The sequence below is a fragment of the Lolium perenne genome, chromosome 3, assembly GCF_019359855.2.
Source record: "Lolium perenne isolate Kyuss_39 chromosome 3, Kyuss_2.0, whole genome shotgun sequence".
NCBI lineage: Eukaryota > Viridiplantae > Streptophyta > Magnoliopsida > Poales > Poaceae > Lolium > Lolium perenne.
Window position 1 is genome coordinate 303,553,066 of NC_067246.2, and position 19,697 is coordinate 303,572,762.

Sequence of the window (19,697 nt, forward strand, 5' to 3'; positions counted from 1 at the left end):
ACGGCGCCAGAAAATATGCTGCTAGCGTGTAGTTGACGTGGGAGTCAGAGATCTTTGTGATGTAACTTTTCTTCAGATCCCCGGCAATGGCGCCAGAAAATATGCTTGATAGCGTGTATACACACGTCCGTTGGGAACCCCAAGAGGAAGGTGTGATGCGTACAGCAGCAAGTTTTCCCTCAGTAAGAAACCAAGGTTTATCGAACCAGTAGGAGCCAAGAAGCACGTTGAAGGTTGATGGTGGCGAGATGTAGTGCGGCGCAACACCAGGGATTCCGGTGCCAACGTGGAACCTGCACAACACAACCAAAGTACTTTGCCCCAACGAAACAGTGAGGTTGTCAATCTCACCGGCTTGCTGTAACAAAGGATTAGATGTATAGTGTGGATGATGATTGTTTGCAGAAAACAGTAGAACAAGTATTGCAGTAGATTGTATCGATTAAAAGAATGGACCGGGGTCCACAGTTCACTAGAGGTGTCTCTCCCATAAGATAAATAGCATGTTGGGTGAACAAATTACAGTTGGGCAATTGACAAATAGAGAGGGCATGACAATGCACATACATGACATGATGAGTATTGTGAGATTCAATTGGGCATTACGACAAAGTACATAGACCGCTATCCAGCATGCATCTATGCCTAAAAAGTCCACTTTCAGGTTATCATCCGAACCCCTTCCGGTATTAAGTTGCAAGCAACAGACAATTGCATTAAGTATGGTGCGTAATGTAATCAATAACTACACCCTCGGACATAGCATCAATGTTTTATCCCTAGTGGCAACAGCACATCCACAACCTTAGAACTTTCTCACTTGTCCTGCATTTAATGGAGGCATGCACCCACTATCGAGCATAAATACTCCCTCTTGGAGTTACTAGCAAAAACTTGGCCAGAGCCTCTACTAACAACGGAGAGCATGCAAGATCATAAACAACACATAGGTAATAGATTGATAATCAACATAACATAGTATTCTCTATCCATCGGATCCCAACAAACACAACATATAGCATTACAGATAGATGATCTTGATCATGTTAGGCAGCTCACAAGATCCGATAATGAAGCACAATGGGGAGAAGACAACCATCTAGCTACTGCTATGGACCCATAGTCCAGGGGTGAACTACTCACTCATCAATACGGAGGCGACCATGGCGGTGTAGAGTCCTCCGGGAGATGAATCCCCTCTCCGGCAGGGTGCCGGAGGCGATCTCCTGAATCCCCCGAGATGGGATTGGCGGCGGCGGCGCCTCAGTAAGGTTTTCCGTATCGTGGCTCTCGGTACTGGGGGTTTCGCGACGGAGGCTTTATGTAGGCGGAAGGGCAGAGTCGGAGGAGTCACGGGGGGCCCACACCACAGGCCGGCGCGGCCAGGGCTTGGGCCACGCCGCCCTGGTGTGTCGCCACCTCGTGGCCCCACTTCGTCTCTCCCTCGTACTTCTGGAAGCTTCGTGGCAAAATAGGACCCTGGGCTTTGATTTCGTCCAATTCCGAGAATATTTCCTTACTAGGATTTCTGAAACCAAAAACAGTAAAACAAAGAATCGGCTCTTCGGCATCTTGTTAATAGGTTAGTGCCGGAAAATGCATAATAATGACATATAATGTGTATAAAACATGTGAGTATCATCATAAAAGTAGCATGGAACATAAGAAATTATAGATACGTTAGAGACGTATCAATAAGCCACTTAGCTTAGAAACCATTAGAGATTATTTAGTAAAGCAAATGTGAAGCCATAGTAAACCTAATAGAAAACCTATGGAACCATCTTAATAACTATCCTTTGATGTAATGTATATGGGAAACCATGGTAATAACCCTACCAATACTTGCTACATATAAACCCATTCCACTTAAAGGACTCAACTAGTTTTTATTAGAAAACTAAATGAAACCATTAGTAAACCCTAGAAGCCATAGCTCCTATTTAAAATAGTTCTTATTCTTATTAACCTGTTCTTCAAAAGTTATTCTTTTGAAGTACAAATGTTAGTCAAACCATAGAAGCCCTAGTTCTTATTTGAAGTACTTACTATTTCTCAATCAACATGTTCTTCAAAAGTTATTCTTTTAAAGTATAGTATAAGTAATCATCAACCATGTTCTGTAGAACTTAAAATTGACAACTGTTCTTTAAATATTGTTCCACCACTATTCTTTATGTGTATGATTGTTATGATGTCTTATATCACTTGGATATGATGCTAATATAACCAAACCCTAATAAGAACCTTGTTTGAGAACCATTCTAAAAGTGCAACCAACCCTAAAGAAATCTTTACAACTCATACATCTTAAACCATCGAGGTTAGGTTACGCTCGGGACGATTGCATCTCATACTATGCATTATAGCATCTTTGCCAGTTCTTTAAACATTGTCCTTACCGGATGATGATGGTATTTTAGAATTTGGAGTTATCACGTATCGAAGCTTTTGCCTGCATAATCTTGCAGTCAAGAAAGGCAAGTTCATCACTTGCTCATGTCATTTGATTATTTGTATCAAACTATATGCAAAGTACTATACTTATCACTCATGCATTGAAAAGCAAAGTATTATTTTACAATTATGAATATGACTATGTGGTGGGCAATGGAACCATGGTATGTGTTGATATGGTGGAGGTTCAATTGCATGGGTTATATCACCCTAGGATTAAATGACCAATGCCATCCAGTGATTCTAGCGCCGTACATATCGCGTTATCCATAAGATCTATAATGGCTCTGGGGAAGTCAGCTGTATATTTTCCCTTCTGCACGCCAACGGATTGGTAGAGCCGGTGGGGTGTTGGAGGCACTGCCGCAATAGGTTGGTATAGCCTTTTAAATCCCCATCCATTAGTGATGATAAGCTCTACGATCTACGATGGATTGTCCAAAGTACACCGTGAGTAAAGCCGTATTATCGGGAGAAGTCTACTGGGGGTGTGCGGGTGGACAAAAGGGTGGGTTTGCAGGGTCGCGGAGAAGGCAGTGATTGGCTTGGTTCTTATACTGGGCCTCACACCAAAGGAAGTGTGGACGAGGACATACTCTCGACCGGCAACAAGGATAAGATCTCTTGTGGGGTAAAGTAACGCACCTCTGCAGAGGGTATCAAGAATTGTGACTGTCACTCCCTGTTCCGGGAAGGGAATTGCGAACGCGGCAGGAAAGGAACTCCACGAAGTTCTAGTCAACCTGTGAAGACTGACGGGCATAGTTTTCAGAATAAAATAAACCTTTTGAAGAAATGATTACAAAAACTTGCATTGGCCTATGACTTTCTGGTCTATGGCTGTAGCTAGTGCATGATACACCTATTTCCTAATATGAACTTGCTGAGTACGCTCGTACTCATTCTATCTCGTTTGAACCCCCTTCTTAGATCAAGGCACCGAAGGAGAAACTACCGTGGAACTCGAAGACAAAGGAGTTAACTGCACCAAGATGGAGAATCCAGTCAAAGAAGTCAATGGAGTCAACTTCTGCATCAGCTAGAGTGGAAACCTAGACTAGTAATAGAAGGGAACCTTTCCCTAATCCTAGCACCTAAGTAGCTAGATTTCTATAGCCAGCCAAGTAGCTCTTGAACTTGAGTTAGCAATAAGATAGATTACGAGTCGTTCTTCTGGAGCTTTATTTGAAGTTTTACCTCACTATAAAGTAGGAGGTTGTGTTGATCTTATGTAAACAGCTCGTGTGTACTTCTATAGACATACCTTGGACTCGCATATGTTTCTGTTGTACCACTCTGAGAGATGCAATATGAGTGGAACGGTGTTTCACTTGTGTTATGTCAGCGACTTGTGTACTACACCAGGCAGTGGTACGCTGGGTCACCACATCTCCCCTCTAGTCTTCCCTTGGCGGCTTGGCCTAATCTCCTCCCGTGAGCCAGCCCGGGGCCCGTCACTTCCTTGTGGGCTGCTCCCTTCTAGGCCCATGGATTAGAGATCTGTTGTTGGTAGTAGTGTCGATGGCATGTGGGGTAGGGCTGCTGACAACCCCTCCTTGGAATTGGAAACATGCTTCCCCCCCACCAGGTGAAAACATGAACTATTGACGCATCGAATAGAAATCTTTCCAGGTTGTCTCTGGTACACTACACTAGTCTGGTAGTAAGAACTTGAGATGCCATGTGGTGGCCGTCCTTAGGTAGTCGTCGCTCCAGCACGCATACAAGCATCTATAAAACATCATCATGAGATGGTAATTGTGTTGATACCCAATACCCATCTTTAAATTGGAGACAGAAACATGATCCCGCGATTGGTCAATACACTAGAGGATTTTGAAGGGAGTGAAGAACTTGAATGGAAGCTTTTGGTTTGATCGTTTGACGACGGAGGACTAGATGTATTATTGTAAGTGTAGCAAAACTTTATCTCCCACATCAAATGTTCTCTTGGTGAAGTTCTTGTACAGCCTGGTGTTTCATGTTGTTGTTGCATACATAAAAAAATGCTCACGAATTGAAGCCATGATCAGCAAGCGCTTATTGAGCCACTCATGTATGCCACCGAAAGCAACCTAGCTAGTTTTAATGACTCAAAGTATCGCGGTTGACGCCCATAGATGAGCTCAAATGGGGACTTGCCCATGGAGGAGTGATATTTCATGTTATCCCAGAATTGACACAAGGAAATCCACTTAGACCACCATTGAGGATGCACGCTAATGAAACATCGAAGATATCACTCAATCGACTAGTTCACACGTTCAGTCTTCCCATCCATCTCGGGGTGGTTCACACGTCCAGTCTTCACATCCATCTCGGGGTGATTAGCGATGCTCATCTTAAGTTGCGTACTAGTTGCGTCAGGGACGAATTTACAAGATAGACTTTGATAGGCTCGAGCCTACCCTCCAATTTCAACAAAGGTTGCCAGAAGACTGGGACTGTATCGATCACTAGTGACAATGGCATCCCATGCAAACGGTAAATGTTTCTCAAAGAGCTCGGCCACTTTACTAGCAGTGTATGTACTATGCTTTAATTTTTTTTTCTTTTGAGAGTTATACTAAGTGGATAAAGTGTGCGAGGACCAACGTGCAATTGTACTGGAGAGATTGAGAAACCCCGGTGGTTGTATCCCATGGAGCCAAGCCCATGTCAACAAGGGCCATGGCCCGGGGCGCTGGGAATATTTTTCCTAGTGTATTCCCAAGAAAAGTGACCCGCGGCGTAGCCCAGGTCAGGCCCAACTCGGTATCGGACTGCTTCGCTCGCGTCGTTGCTGCACAAGCCACGGAAACTGCTCGCTGGCGCGCGCGCGCTGCCGAGTACCGGTTCGCTGAAGGTATCGTACTTATGGGCCGGCCCATATGTGGAGCGCTCACGAGGAAAAAATTAACATAAATATAGCAAAGCTGGGATTCGAACCGAGGGCGCCAGCCACTTAGACTGAGACTCTTGCCACTACGCTGAAAAGGTGTTGCTGATCTAAAACGCGCACCATCTTATTGATATATCTATAGGCGTGAGATATGGTTCCTTTCCCTTTCATATATGATTTTTCCCCACGTTTTTCTTTCAATTTTTTTTTAACATTTTTCTTCTTTCTTACATTATTTTCCACATGTATGCCTTTTTCTTCTTCTTTTTTTGCGTTTTTTCTTTTATTTTTATTTTTCATGTTTTTTAGTAGGATTTTTTCATCTAGGTTTTACCTTTTTTGTTCTTGTTTCTCTAAACGTTTTTGTTCATCACTATCTACACTCTTGTTCCTCTTCTCAAAGGCTCTTGTTCCGTACCTTCTACGTTGTTGTTCCCACCGTCTAGGCTACTGTTCCCCTTCGTTCATGTTGTTGTTCCCCTCCGTCTAGACTGTTGTTCCCCTCTGTTTCAGGCCGTTGTTCCTCTCCATTCAGGTGTTGTTCCCCTCCGTTCAGGCTATTGTTCCCCTCCGTCTAGGCCGTTGTTCCTCTCCGTGTAGGTCATTGTTCCCCTCAGTCTGGGTCACTGTTCCCCTCCATGTAGGTCGTTGTTCCCCTCAGCCTAGGCCGTTGTTCCCCTCCGTGTAGGTCGTTGTTCCCCTCCGTTCAGGCTATTGTTCCCCTCCGTCTAGGCCGTTGTTCCTCTCCGTGTAGGTCATTGTTCCCCTCAGTCTGGGTCACTGTTCCCCTCCATGTAGGTCGTTGTTCCCCTCAGCCTAGGCCGTTGTTCCCCTCCGTGTAGGTCGTTGTTCCCCTTAGTCTGGTTCACTGTTCCCTTCCATGTAGGTCGTTGTTCCCCTCCGTCTAAGTCGTTGTTCCTCTCCGTGTAGGTCATTTGTTCCCCTCAGTCTGGGCCGTTGTTCCCCTTTGCCTAGGTCGTTGTTTCTCTCCGTGTAGGTCGTTTGTTCCCCTCAGTTTGGGTCACTGTTCCCCTCCGTCTAGTGTGTTGTTCCGCTCTGTATAGTTTGTTGTTCCCCTTCGTCTAGTGTGTTGTTCCTCTCTTGTATAGTTTGTTGTTCCCCTTCGTCTAGTGTGTTGTTCCTCTCTGTATAGTTTGTTGTTCCCATTGCAATTGTGATGCGTTCCCTTGCAATCGTGATTTGTTCGGCAGAAACTTATTCAAAAATAGTTACATTTTTTTTGCAGTTTTAGATTTGGTTTTGGTATTGTTTTATCTAATCAGATTATGTTTCGTTGGAACTAAATCATGTTTTGGATGCTCTTATTTTTGCTTTTTTTATGGTTCGATCTCAAGTGTAGAAGCAGACCAATTCAATTATTTATACAGATTGATACATGCATGATCACGTTAGCAAGTTTGGAACCTGGCCAGAGTCTGTACGTGGTTTTGGTTTTATACGTACAGGCGGCCGAAGCACACATACGCATGCACACGTCGCATGCATGGATTAGGCGGCTAGGAATGTCGCATGCATGAATTAAGCAGCTAGAGTACGTACACATGCATGGATTAGGCGGCCGGAAACGTCACTGCATGTACGCGGCCAGACAATGCTACGAATGTACGCACTGGCTAGCGTGCCGCGTTTTTCAGGCGTAGCTCCACACTTTTTTAGTCCCACATCGGGGAGCGAAGAAGAAACACTTGAGCTTAAATACCCGCACGCGATCGTAGTTGTCAATCAGTGCTGGGCGCTAGCTGGATCCAGCTGTTAGACAGCGACTGATTCCTGCCCGAAGTAAATGGGCCGCCAAAAAATAGGCCCAGCTGACTGATTCTTGTGTGAAATGTAGGATAGAGGGCGCGCGGGCACCAGGGAGGAGGACCCCCTAATCCCCGCTTTAAGCGGGAGCGAAGGTCCCTCCCGCCTGCAGCGCTGTCTCTATGGGCCGAATCGACGCGGCCCAACAAAAAGGTATTGCCTTTTCATTTTTCCTTTTTGTTTATGTTTTCTTTTTCTTTTTTCTCCTTTTGGAAAACATTTTTAAAATATGAAGTTTTAAAAACAAATAGAATATTTTCGAAAAATTAACTTTTTTAAATTGGATCATTTTTTAAAATTTGAACATTTTTTAAAATTGAGTTTTTATCATGAACAATTTTTAAAATAACTTTTTAAATTTGAATATTTTTTAAATTTGAACATTTTTAGATTTGAACATTTTTTTCAATTTTTTGAATTTGAACAATTTTTAGTTTTGAACTTTTTTATATTTGAACATTTTTTGTATTTGAACATTTTTTGTATTTGAACAATTTTTAATTTTGAACTTTTTTATATTTGAATATTTTTTGTATTTGAACATTTCTTAAATTTCGAAAATGTCAAAAAATAGAAAATGGAGAAAACCAAAAAGCCGGAAAAAAACGAAAACAAGTAAAACCGAAAAAAAAACTGAAGAAACCACTGAATCAGGAACCAGACCGGAAGTTTCCAGAAAACCGTTTACTGCTGTTGTTGCTAAATGGGCCGGCCCAACCTATCGCGCTCTGAGCGGAACGCCGGATAGCGCCCGCTATAAGCGGCGAATAGGTTGGTGGTTACCGCGCGTCGCACACCCCCGCGCGCGCGGCATGGGCCGGCCTGGTCGGCCCATTACACGTTTATTTCTGTTTTCTGTTTTCTTTTCCTTTTCCTTTTGCTTTTCTTTTTTTCTTTTTCTTTTCTCTTTCTTTTTTGTTTTTGTTTCTTTTCTATTTATTTTCTTTTTACTAAAATTTAAAAATTCAAATCTAAAATTTGTTCAAATTCAAAAAATGTTCAAATCTACAAATCGTTTAAATTTGAAAAATGTTCAAATCGGAAAATCGTTCAAATTTTAAATTTGTTCATATTCAAAAAATCGTTCAAACATAAAAATAGTTCAAAATAAAAAATTGTTCAAATTTGAAAATCGTTCAAACTTAAAAATCATTCAAACTTGAAAATCGTTCAAACATAAAAATCTTTCAAATTTGAGAACTGTTCTAATTTATTTTAAATTATATTTTAAAGAATATTCTTATTTAAAAAATTCATGTTTGTGAAAAATAGAATTTTTTCCGGAAAAACCCGGATTATGGAAAATAAAAAAGAAACAGCAGAAAAAAGGAAACGAAACGAGAATTACCTTCTAGTGGGCCGCGGCCCAGCTAGCCACCGCAGCGGGCAGCGAAATGAAACAGCTGGTCGGGGATAGTGGGCCGGGCCCATCAACGGTCGGGGGTGTGCGGCTCTACGCTCGGCACCGACCAGGTCGGTGTAAAGCAGCCCCCGTCCTTTGGGCGGGCGCTATCTGGCGCTCCACACGGGGCGGAATAGGTTGGGCCAGCCAATTAACGGTGCAGCTGGTTTTCTTCCTTTTCGGGATTCGGTTTTTTCCATTATGATGGATTTCTCTTTCGTTTTTTTTCTAGTTTTTTCGGTTTTCCTTCTGATATTCGGTCATTTTTTTGTAAATATTATAAAAACATGAAAATTTTCAATTTTTGAACATTTTCACATTTGAACTTTTTAAATTCAAACATTTTTTTAGATTCGAACATATTTGAGATCTAAGCATTTTTTAATCCAAACTTTTTTAAACATGAACTTTTTCAAATTTTGATTTTTTTTCACATTTGAACTTTTTCGGATTTGAACCTTTTCAAATTTGAACATTTTTCAGATTCAAATATTTTTTAATATGAACATTTTTTATCCAATTTTCTAATTTTGAAAATTTTGAAATTCAAACTTTTTCAAATTTGATTTTTTTGCAGATTCGAACATATTTTAAATCTGAACAATTTTTATATTTTTTAACCCAAATTTATTAAAATTTTAACTTTTTGGAAATTTGATTTTTTTTAGATTTGAACATTTTGGATGTCCGACCTTTTACAAATTATATAGATTTGAACATTATTTAAATCTGAATTGAAATAAAAAAAAGGAAAGAAATGGAAACAATACCTTTACTGGGCCGCATCTGAGCGGCCTGGAAAGAAGAGCCTTAAGCGGGGCGACGTTTCGCTCCCACTGAAGGCAGAGGATAGGCGCTCCCCGTCCTTTGTGCTGCCTGCGGATGGTCGCCGCTTCACCCGGAAGGTCCACTCCATATCCAAGCACCAGCTTCTCGTCTCGCCGGAGATTTTTCAGCAGTTTTTTACTCTATATTTTCTACTTTTTTGGCTTCTTGTGTGTAATTGCATATAGTTGCGCAATTGCCTACATGATTTACAGATTACATGTAGATGTGCAATCACACACATATGTGTAACTGAAAACTCTTTACATTATTTACATGTGTTTTGCATAGATATATAATTGCACATATATATGCAATTATACATAGAAGCGTAATTGCACATGTGTATGCAATCGCACATGGATATGTAACTACATATACACAAGCAATTTTAAACTTTGTATGTAGTCTTTTTTTTTAGATTATTATGATTTTAAAACTGTAAGTAGGCTTGTAGTTGTTTTTGTTTTTAAGCTTGTTATTGTGCTTCTAGTTATGCATCGAAAAAAATTCCAAAACAGAAAACGCCAAAGAGATTTCTCTTCGATCGACCAAGAATTACCCTAATTCCCGGTTGATGGAGGGCTAGGCGCTTTTCCCCAAGAAAAAGCCCGACACGGTTTTAAGTCGTCTTAAGAATTTGAAGGCACTGCTGAGAGCTAAATTCTATTTTGGATTGAAAAAATGGAAATACTCCCTCCATCCCTAAAAAATTTACTCAACTTTATCTAAATACGAAAGTGCCATTTGTAGCATGTTAGTTCTGCTTAATCTAAATTAATAACACTTCATTTACTAAGAATGTGCCATTTGTCAGCCACGACGTCCACCAGACCACACTGTCATGGACGTCCTGGCCGGCCGACCGGCTCATCCAGGGGTTTTATAACCCCAGCAGCAGTATAGCACCACTCGTACCTAAGCCACCATGAAGCACCTATATCCTGTAGGCCTCTTCATGCTCTCTTGCACTTGTCTCCAACTATCTGCTGCTGCGCCGGCGAGAGTGGGCATCTCACGTGAAGCTGAAGCACTTGTGAATTGGAAGGCTAGCTTGGCTGGTGCCAACAAGTCCCTTAGATCATGGTCATTGGCCAACTCCACCAGCCTTTGCAGGTGGTGGCACGTCAGCTGCGACTTGGCTGGGCACATCAGAAAGCTCGACCTTGATGATACAAGTCTGAACGGTACACTTGACAGGTTCGACTTCTCGGCCTTTCCGCACCTAAAGATTCTCATTCTGTCCCAGACGGGTCTACACGGTACAATTCCAGCAGGTATTGGCAACCTGACAAGCTTGGTCGAGTTGGACATCAGCTCCTGTCCATATTTGAGGGGTGTCATTCCACGTAGCATTTTCCAGCTGAAGCACCTTGCTGTACTGCGACTGATAGACTTGGGGCTCGATGACATGCTACCTGAAGAGATTGGTAACTTGACGAACTTGCAGGAGCTCGACCTTAGTATGGTTACATTGACTGGATCAATCCCACAAACAATTGGGATGCTCGTGAAGCTCCAAGTGCTGAGCCTTGTAGGCAACAATTTGACAGGAAGCATCCCAATGGAGATCGGAAACATGACAAAACTTCAAACCATATACCTTCAGCATAACAATTTGGAAGGGCAGCTACCAGGTACCATCTCTCATCTGGTAAAACTCCAGGATATTATTCTTTCAGAAAATCAGCTGTTAGGTCACATCTTCCCTGGGATTTGGAATAGCAGCCTCCTTCGATCAGTCGACATTGCAAACAACAACTTCTCTGGGATGTTCCCATCATCCATTTGCGTAGGAGGAGCGCTGACTTGGATCGGTGCTGGATACAATGGATTTACTGGCCTTCACCATCAGACATTTCAAAACTGCACAACCCTCCAAATCGTTGACTTCACAGCAAACAACATTGTTGCAGAGCTGAGGGACTGTTTGAGCGAGCATCCAGGAGACCTTACCACCATGGCTTTCAGTCAAAACCAGCTGTACGGCACGCTTCTGACAGATCAGGGTGAGGATTTTTTTCGTAACCGTACTTATTTAAGTCTCATAGACCTATCAAACAATGCCTTACAGGGAGGTCTCTCGAATTGTTTCTGGAACTTGCCAGATTTAGAGTTCATGGATCTGTCTAGTAACTCATTTAGCAGTGTAGTTCCATTTAAGACATGTCAAGATAATCTCAAATATCTAATCCTAGCCAATAACCATTTCAGAGGAACCTTTCCTCTGGGTCTTAAGAAATGCAAAAACCTTACTACTCTAGACCTTGGAGGCAATAATTTCTCTGGCACAATACCTTCTTGGTTAAGCATGAGTTTACCTAAACTCAACTTTCTTCGATTGTCATCGAACATCTTTGATGGTATCATACCCCATCAGATATTACAATTTCGCCAACTCCAGGTATTGGACTTGTCAAAAAACAAGCTCACCGGACCGGTGCCAGATGATTTTACAAATTTCACCGGCATGGCAGACTCCATATACCAATACCACAATGGTTATCGAGTGCAGATTCATATAGTTTGGAAGAATGTGGATTATGTTTACGATCTGATGATAGCAGCCATGGCAGGTATCGATTTATCTGGTAACTCTCTTTCGCAAGAGATCCCAGATGGTCTCACAACCCTGCTTGGTCTCAGGTACCTGAACTTATCAGGAAATTATCTGTCAGGTCGTATTCCCAAAGGTATTGGCAATTTGGTACTGCTGGAATCACTGGATCTTTCTCGGAACCAACTCTCGGGTGAAATTCCTCCAAGCTTTCTAAGTTTGAAGAGCATGAGCACTCTGAACCTCTCAAACAATGAGTTATCAGGGAGGATACCTATGGGCAATCAGCTGCAGACCCTCGTAGATCCATCGATATACAGCAATAATCCAGGGCTATGTGGTTTCCCGTTGAACGACTGCATGAACTCGTCGACACCGGATCAAAATGAAACGGGTCAGGCCGAAGATAGGGAAGCACTGTGGCTGTATTGCTTTGTGGCTGCTGGGTTCATCTTTGGGTTCTGGCTGTACTGGGGCATGATCTTGTTTCGCAGCGAGGTAACCAAGAAGATTTATAGCTGCATTCTGTTCTTCCAGGCCAAGAGCAATGTGTGAGCTGAGTGCATTGTGTGGTGCTGAAGTGAAGGTGCGGGTAACGCCGAATATCGAGTAATTGCTGTGATGTAAAAGAATTGTGAGGTAACCAAGAAGATTTATAGCTGCATGCTGTCCTTCCAGGCCAAGAGCAATGTGTGAGCTGAGTGCATTGTATACACGCCCAATATCGAGCATGCCTGTAATATAGTTTTGCCGTGGTTGTAAAAGAATTGTGAGGACAATGTTCTGTACGTTTGCTATTACTTCGACGTGTATGCCGTTGCTCAAGTTTCCTGGCACTGAAAGCAACAATGAGTGATGATTATGTGCAACATTTACTTGTGTGGCAAGTCTGTTTGCATCGAAATAAATGGGTTCATTAGAACCAAAAGTGTCATAATTTTGTGTTATATGGCCAAGTTCTGTGTTAGCAGTAATAAGAATGTACTTTTGACTTTGCTTGTCCAACCATTTTTTGTGGTTTGTGGAAATATAATTGTTTTGGAATCTCAACAAGGGACTAATACTAAACAGGTCTGTACGATCATTATGAATTCGGTAAAAAACACTGGAGCAGAATACGCCAAGTTGACTTTCTTGCTGATTGGGTGGGGAAAGTTTACCGGAATTACCAACAAATGCTCGTTCTGTAATGTTATTGCTTATTTTCTTGCTTTCTTGAAGCCAGCGATAGCAATTAAGTTTTTTTCTGACGCTCTATTTGGTTCTGTAATGTTATTGACCACTCCTGTATCACTCCAACTTTATGGGTAGAATTTGAGGTGTGACCTGCAACTGAAGCTGCCTTTGGCCTTTGGGTTGCAGTCTAGGCAATTGGACATCTAGAGCGAAGTATCAATCTGATCGTGAGACACTAGCTTAGCTGAACCGAGGAGCTGCTGATGCTGCACGTATGCTGTCAGCGTTGCAAGATAGGGGAATTATATGCTCTTTTCCTGCAGATGATTGTTATTTGTTAATGTGGGTTGTTGAGCTCTCATTGTAGGACAGCTCAAATAGTGTTTTACACTCGTCGTCAGAATCAGAAAGACAAAAAAAAGAAGATGAACGATCAATTCTGATTATGGGTCTGGACCCCAGAAGATACACCTGAAACCGAAAGGCATCAGCGGCGCTAGGTGTATTGTAAGGAATACCTATGATTTTTGAGCAATTTGTTTTTTACTACCGGTAATCATCTGGCCCATGGCCCATACAGCCCACTAGGGCAGCCTCTCTCCTCGCTCGCGCTCGACGCAAAGACTCACGCGACCGCCTCAGGCGGGGCGGCGCGGCTGCGGGTCAGCACCACTACGGCAGGCGGCCAGCGAGGAGCGCGAGGTCCGGCCACCGGCCAGCATAGCGAGCAAGCGACCGCGACGCGAGGCTAGGTAATCTTCAAACTTCAGTTTTTCTTTTTCCACCCAAAAGCAATTCGCGCGCTCCCGACACTACTCCTCGCTCGCTCGCTCGCTCGCTCTAGGGTTTACCGCCGCCGCGCCGCGCCCCCGCCTGCCACCACACCCTCCGCCCGCATCCGTTCTCATGGCTTCGCAGCCGCGCCTCGTCCTAGCTCCCAGGTAGGCTCGTTCCCCCGACGAATCTCCGCCGCCGACCCGCCGGAGCAGATCGGGTCATCTCCTGCGCCCTAGTCGTCCCCACCTCCACCGGCCGCCAACTCGGCTTGCCCCACCTCCTCTGGCCCACTACTCTTCCGGCATCTCCAGCTCGAGGTTTGAGCGTCATTTTGTTTCGTCAGATCGGAATGCTTGTAGGAATGGGTGCAATTTATGATGTCACATGTGAATGCTTGCATTCTTGATGCACTTTTGATCTCAGCTGTGGGTGCAGAATAGAATTGATGAATTATGTTTAGTATGTAGGGAACGAGACTGTTAGGTATTTGAATCCCTTAAAAATGGTACTACTATTTGCAGTTCGAAAAAGAATCCTCTAGAAAATATCACGTTTGGAAAGCAAGACTTTTCCTCGCAAAAATTAGAAAAAGAAGATTTTCAACATCCAAAACCAAAGCTCCACAATGTAGTAACAATAAAAGACGAATTATTGCTAGCCGCTGATTATATAAGTTAGCTGCACCATAATTACAATATCAACATAATCTACCACTGGTCTGCCACTTGCCCATTTTGCATCTGCTTGGTAGCACCAGTCAACCTAACCACAAGAACCTTGGAACGAAACATATATATTAGTCGTACAAAAGAAAGAGATTTAAGGTCCTTAGCCCTGCATAACAGTGATTTACAAGTATTCTGGTAGGTGTTAGAATTTCATTGAAACACAAGGATGTATGGTTAAGTGTGGAATTCAGATTTTGTATCAACTTTGCGTTTGCTATACTTTGTTTTGCTTTGGTGCTGGTACTTTCTGGTTTTAGCCAAGTACTCTTTAGGTGGGAGCGTGCCTCAGTGCGTAGCTCTGTTACTGCCCCCCACTAGGATGTCTAGTGTGGATATCCATATGGATTTTAATTGATATCCTTTGCTGGTGAAAACTTAAATTTTCTTGGATTGATCCAAGAATTCTTTCTTGTTATTTCCTTGCTGTGAGCAATCTGATACTCCAATGCATCGATATAATTGCGGATTGTTGCTGTCTAGAGGGGTTTCCTGAGTATTTTTGTATGTACGATGCTTTTCTCCTGAAGGTGTAGCATTTACTTGCAGATCCTACTCTGTTAGCAACAAATATCATGTGGAAATGGAGTCACTTTGAATCTTTCTAGACATGACTTTGCTTTGTGAACTTCTGAGGAGACTAGTTCCAGTGCTGTGTTTGGGAAACAACAATTTTGTTCAGGATAAAAATGGACAAGCTAAATCACCTAGGGAATGGATCACTCGTGTTAGGAATGGCACTATGTTCTTATTCCATGCTATGCTAGCACAAATAATTTTGGCATCATGACTAGACCAAGATACAGCTAACTGTGACACATGGGTCTTTTAGTATTAGTGTATGCTGTCATCTTTGAATGGACAAATTCTCTTATTTGTCAATAATAACTCACAGACCTGACATTGTACTGTATTGGCTATTGTCTTTGTTTTCTAACCTTATTTGTGACAAATCCTGTGGTTGCAGATGGCTAGGTGGGATGAAATTTTGACTCTTCCTGTTCAGAATCCAACTACGTTAGAGTTTTCAGCAGCAGATATCACGTGGTCTATGGTCGTGGGCTGGAAGGACTCGATGGACAGGCTTGCACTCATTCCATTTACCAGGGTGAATGACTTTGTCAGAGGAGAGTCAAACAACACAGAATGTCAAACACGATTTCATGTTGAAGCACGCAGAAGGCGTCGTCCAACCATGAAATGCAAACCAAAAGTTGATGGGATACTCGAGTATATTCTGTAAGTAAATGGAAGCATGCCTAATGTTTATGCTAGGAAATGAAGCTTTTCATTCATCTTGTCAGCTTTTCCTTAGCATCTCCGCACTAAAGATAATTAGGCTATTACTACTTTATTACACTGCCTTCAGCTCTTCCTACCTTATTTCTTGTTTGAGATGCTATAATTTAAATAGAACATGTGACATGATGACACCATTGCATGCAGGTATTGGTGCTCTTTTGGTCCAGATGATTATAGAAGTGGTGGTGCTGTCCGTCCTAGCAGGGCCTCTTGTGGAAAGAGGAAAACACCTGCTGGTCGTCCTAATACAAAAAGGGGATGTGTTTGCCATTTTATTGTGAAGCGTTTGATTGCTGAACCATCACTGGCTCTTGTGATTTATAACCACAATAAGCATGTAGATAAAAAAGGCTCACCCTGCCATGGTCCCATGGACAAGATGGCTATAGGGACGAAAGCAATGTTTGCACCCTACATATCTGATGAATTACGTCTTGAAGTTATGTCTTTGCTCTATGTTGGTATTCCTGTTGAGACCATAATGCAGAGACATACTGAAATGGTTGAAAGGCAAGGAGGGCCGTCAAACCGTGATGATCTTCTTACTCACAGATTTGTTAGGAGGCTGGAGAGGAAAATGCGGCGTTCTGGTTATGAACTTGATGACGATGATGCTGTTAGTATTAACATGTTGGTTGAGAATCACCAGGACCACATATTTTTCTTTGAAGATTTTACAGACAAGGATAGCTTTGTCTTGGGCATTCAGACAGATTGGCAGCTACAGCAGATGATTCAGTATGGCAACCACAGTTTACTTGCTTCTGATTCAAAGTTTGGAACAAACAAGTTGAAGGTCTGTCAATGTCATCTTTATTTTTAGTAGTTCAAAGTTTCCTTTGATTTCATATTAGTATTGTTGTTCTCTGTTTTGCAGTATCCTGTACATAGTATCCTTGTTTTCGACCAGAAGAAAAATGCGATTCCTGTTGCTTGGATCATAACTCCCAGTTTTTCACATTGTGAAATGTATAGATGGATGGGTGCTCTTTATGACCGGGTCCGCACAAAAGATCCGACATGGCAGTTGGGTGGCTTCATTATTGATGATCCCTTGACAGATGTGCGCACTATAAGGTAATTGATGCTTCTCTACTAGTGTACTCTTTCCTCAGGTCTGGGTGCCTGACTATGTATTCTGTTGAATAGGGAAGTGTTCCATTGCCCGGTTTTGATTACCATATGGCGTATCCGGCATGCTTGGCATAAAAATTTGCTGGACAAGTGTTCAGACTTTGAGAAGCGTTCAATGATGGCTAAACGACTTGGGAATGTAATATCCAGTATCTGCAGAGGAAATGGTGGTATGGAATTGTTTGAAGCCTTCCTGGAAGATTTTGTTGATTGCTTTGGTTTTCTGGACTACTTCAAAGCTCTATGGTTTCCAAGACTTGGTTGGTCCATGTTCCTTTGCTTTACCTTGTTTTACCTGCCATATCTTGATTTTACTTGTTAGGTTTTTGGATGAGTTTTCTTATTCAACTCTTTAATGTGTCTGCCAGGGGCATGGACAACTGTCTTGAAGGGCACCCCATTGGCTACTGCTGAGGTAGCTTCAGCAATCGAGAGTTACCATCACCTGCTAAAAGTCCGGCTGTTGAATGAGGCAGATGAAAGCATCTATCAGCGTGCAGATTGGTTATTTCATAAGTTGGGTACAAAGGTTCATTCTTACTACTGGTTGGATGGATTTTCTGGGAAGGACACCTTTTCTCGTTACTGTAGGAGTGAGTGGAAAAATGGCCCAAACCAATGGCAACAGGGATTGCAAATTCCAGATTCTGATATTGTCATAGAAGATAATTGTGCTATAGTGGTCTGCCAGAAAGATAAGGAGAGGTCCCATGCCATAGTGAACCCAGGTTCTGAGCTTGCGTTGTGTGATTGTAGCTGGTCAATGAAGGGAAACCTTTGCAAACATGTAATGAAGTCCACTAAGGTTTGCCGCGACAGGGGATTGGCACCACCATCCTTGGCTCTAATTCGCTATTACCAGGCACTGGCAAATGTTGTTCATTGCCCACCCAGTGACTCTGTGGTTTGTGACCATGCAGTTGCTGTGGCAGTTTCTGTTAGAACACAGTTAGAGATGGTACTTAGCGCAACTAATGGTTGTTCTCCAAATACATTGGCTTTCAAGGACCCCCAACCCACCAGTGAGCCCATAATTGAAAACGGTACATGTGCAAGTCGATCTCTGGCTGGCTCGGATGACGGCAATGAAGTTCCCACCAATGAAGACAGTGATCAGGACATGTATGTTCGCAAGAAAAGAAAGTCTGGTGGAGCGTCGGATGAGGATGAAGCTGCTACATCTACGCAAGTCATGAAGCCTTCTCATCACTGTCAGGAAAGAGAATGCAAAGAAGCTTCTGATGGTGATGAAGGAACTGCGGAGCTGCAAGCTTCTGATGGTGATGAAGGAACTGCGGAGCTGCAAGCTTCTGATGGTGATGAAGGAACCGCAGAGATGCAAGCTTCTGATGGTGAAGAAACCGCAGCGACACAAATCATGCAACCTTCTGGAACTGAAGGCAGTCAAGCAACTCCTGAACTGAATGATTCTTCAGATGAGGTTAGATCAGCTGATCGGATAGGTGGAACATGACGCCTTAGCACAAGGAAATCGGAGGTCTGTGTATTTTAGTCACCGAGAACTAATCAGAATGGCATCATTGGTATGTTCTACCATTGAATTTAGTAAACTGTCACATACGTTAGTTAAAGCAATGCAAAAGGCAAGCAGATGTTGAACGAAAGCTGACAACCTAACGTGCTTGTATGGCCACATCACCGCCTCACCGGCCACCTCACTCCCTGTCACCAACTTCAAAGAACGGCTCTACTTGGGGTCATACTGCTCACTCACTCACATGAAGCTCCTATGGGCTCATGATATCCATGTGGCATATACTCCCAGGCGGAGATTGGACGTCGGAGGCCATGATGATCAACATGGAGGTGGAGCTGCGGGTCACTAGAGACCATCACACCAACAACGGTCCTGGTTAGCCTGTGCTTATCGTGTTCAAGTCACGGTTTTGCTGCAAGAGCAATCAACTCCCTCAGTCTGAGACAAGCAATTAAGCGTCCACTATCGTTTGCTTATATATAGTAGTAATTTTCTTATGGTTAGGCATAGACTAGCTAATTATCTGAAAGCAATTCCTGTGAGGCAAGGAATTGTTCCCCAAACACCACTTACATGCTCACCTCTGGTATGCTATTAGCAGAACCAAGTTTGGTATGCCATCAGCTAGCATGTTTGGGCAAGCTGTGTTATGGAAGAAAGAAATAGAGGACCTTTAAAACATGCTGTGTTGACGTCAACTTGCAAACCACCCCCGTTGTCCCAGGGCACGTTTCCTATATAGGTTTTCCGGTGAATTTGGGTACCCGGCCCACATGTCATTGGTAGCAGGTTGGTGTCATTTTTTTTGGACATAAAATAACGCTTTATTGATTAATAAATCACATCAATACACACAGTTCCCTTGATGCACTTCAGAACAGAATGAAAAAACCTCGCTAGAGAAAATACTAAAGCAAGATTTAAGCTAAGATATGCGCTGCTTCATTAAGATTGCGCTTCACATAGATAAAAGGGATCAACGTGAAGGAGTTGGTCATGGCCTTAATCCCAATCCCATGAACGTAGGTTGGTATCATTGTGTCAACAAGTAACCCGGCTGGATTCCGATGGCACCCGGACTGCTAGAACTAGGCCAGCACGCACCGGGTTCCCTGTCAATTTTGCCTTCATAATTTGTT

At 42.9% G+C, this 19,697-nt stretch overlaps 2 protein-coding genes across 3 annotated transcripts; both read left to right on the plus strand.

The window, feature by feature from the left end:
- The first annotated feature begins 10,317 nt into the window (after positions 1-10,317).
- Positions 10,318-12,875, plus strand: LOC127340225 (uncharacterized). The gene has a single exon (XM_051365999.1). The coding sequence runs from the start codon at positions 10,318-10,320 to the stop codon at positions 12,499-12,501; it is 2,184 nt and encodes a 727-aa protein (XP_051221959.1). The 3' UTR covers positions 12,502-12,875.
- Positions 12,876-13,716: 841 nt separating this feature from the next.
- Positions 13,717-19,264, plus strand: LOC127345283 (uncharacterized). 2 transcript variants are annotated; one of them, XM_051371727.2, is made up of 6 exons: positions 13,717-13,874; positions 15,592-15,863; positions 16,071-16,722; positions 16,804-17,003; positions 17,076-17,320; positions 17,429-19,264. In XM_051371727.2, exons 2-6 carry the CDS (start codon positions 15,592-15,594, stop codon positions 18,532-18,534), a joined length of 2,475 nt encoding a protein of 824 aa, XP_051227687.1. In that variant the 5' UTR covers positions 13,717-13,874; the 3' UTR covers positions 18,535-19,264. The 2 variants fall into 2 exon arrangements, with proteins under 2 accessions (XP_051227687.1, XP_051227688.1); XM_051371728.2 differs by lacking the exon at positions 13,717-13,874 and adding an exon at positions 14,068-14,216.
- The last annotated feature ends 433 nt before the right edge of the window (positions 19,265-19,697 follow it).

Excerpts from the sequence above, each read along its gene's own strand:
- LOC127345283 (XM_051371727.2), top strand. The coding sequence starts at position 15,592 with ATGGCTAGGTGGGATGAAATTTTGACTCTTCCTGTTCAGAATCCAACT. Across the intron at positions 16,723-16,803 it reads TTGGAACAAACAAGTTGAAG|TATCCTGTACATAGTATCCT; the intron begins GTCTGTCAATGT and ends TCTGTTTTGCAG. Across the intron at positions 17,004-17,075 it reads ACAGATGTGCGCACTATAAG|GGAAGTGTTCCATTGCCCGG; the intron begins GTAATTGATGCT and ends TCTGTTGAATAG.
- LOC127340225 (XM_051365999.1), top strand. The coding sequence starts at position 10,318 with ATGAAGCACCTATATCCTGTAGGCCTCTTCATGCTCTCTTGCACTTGT.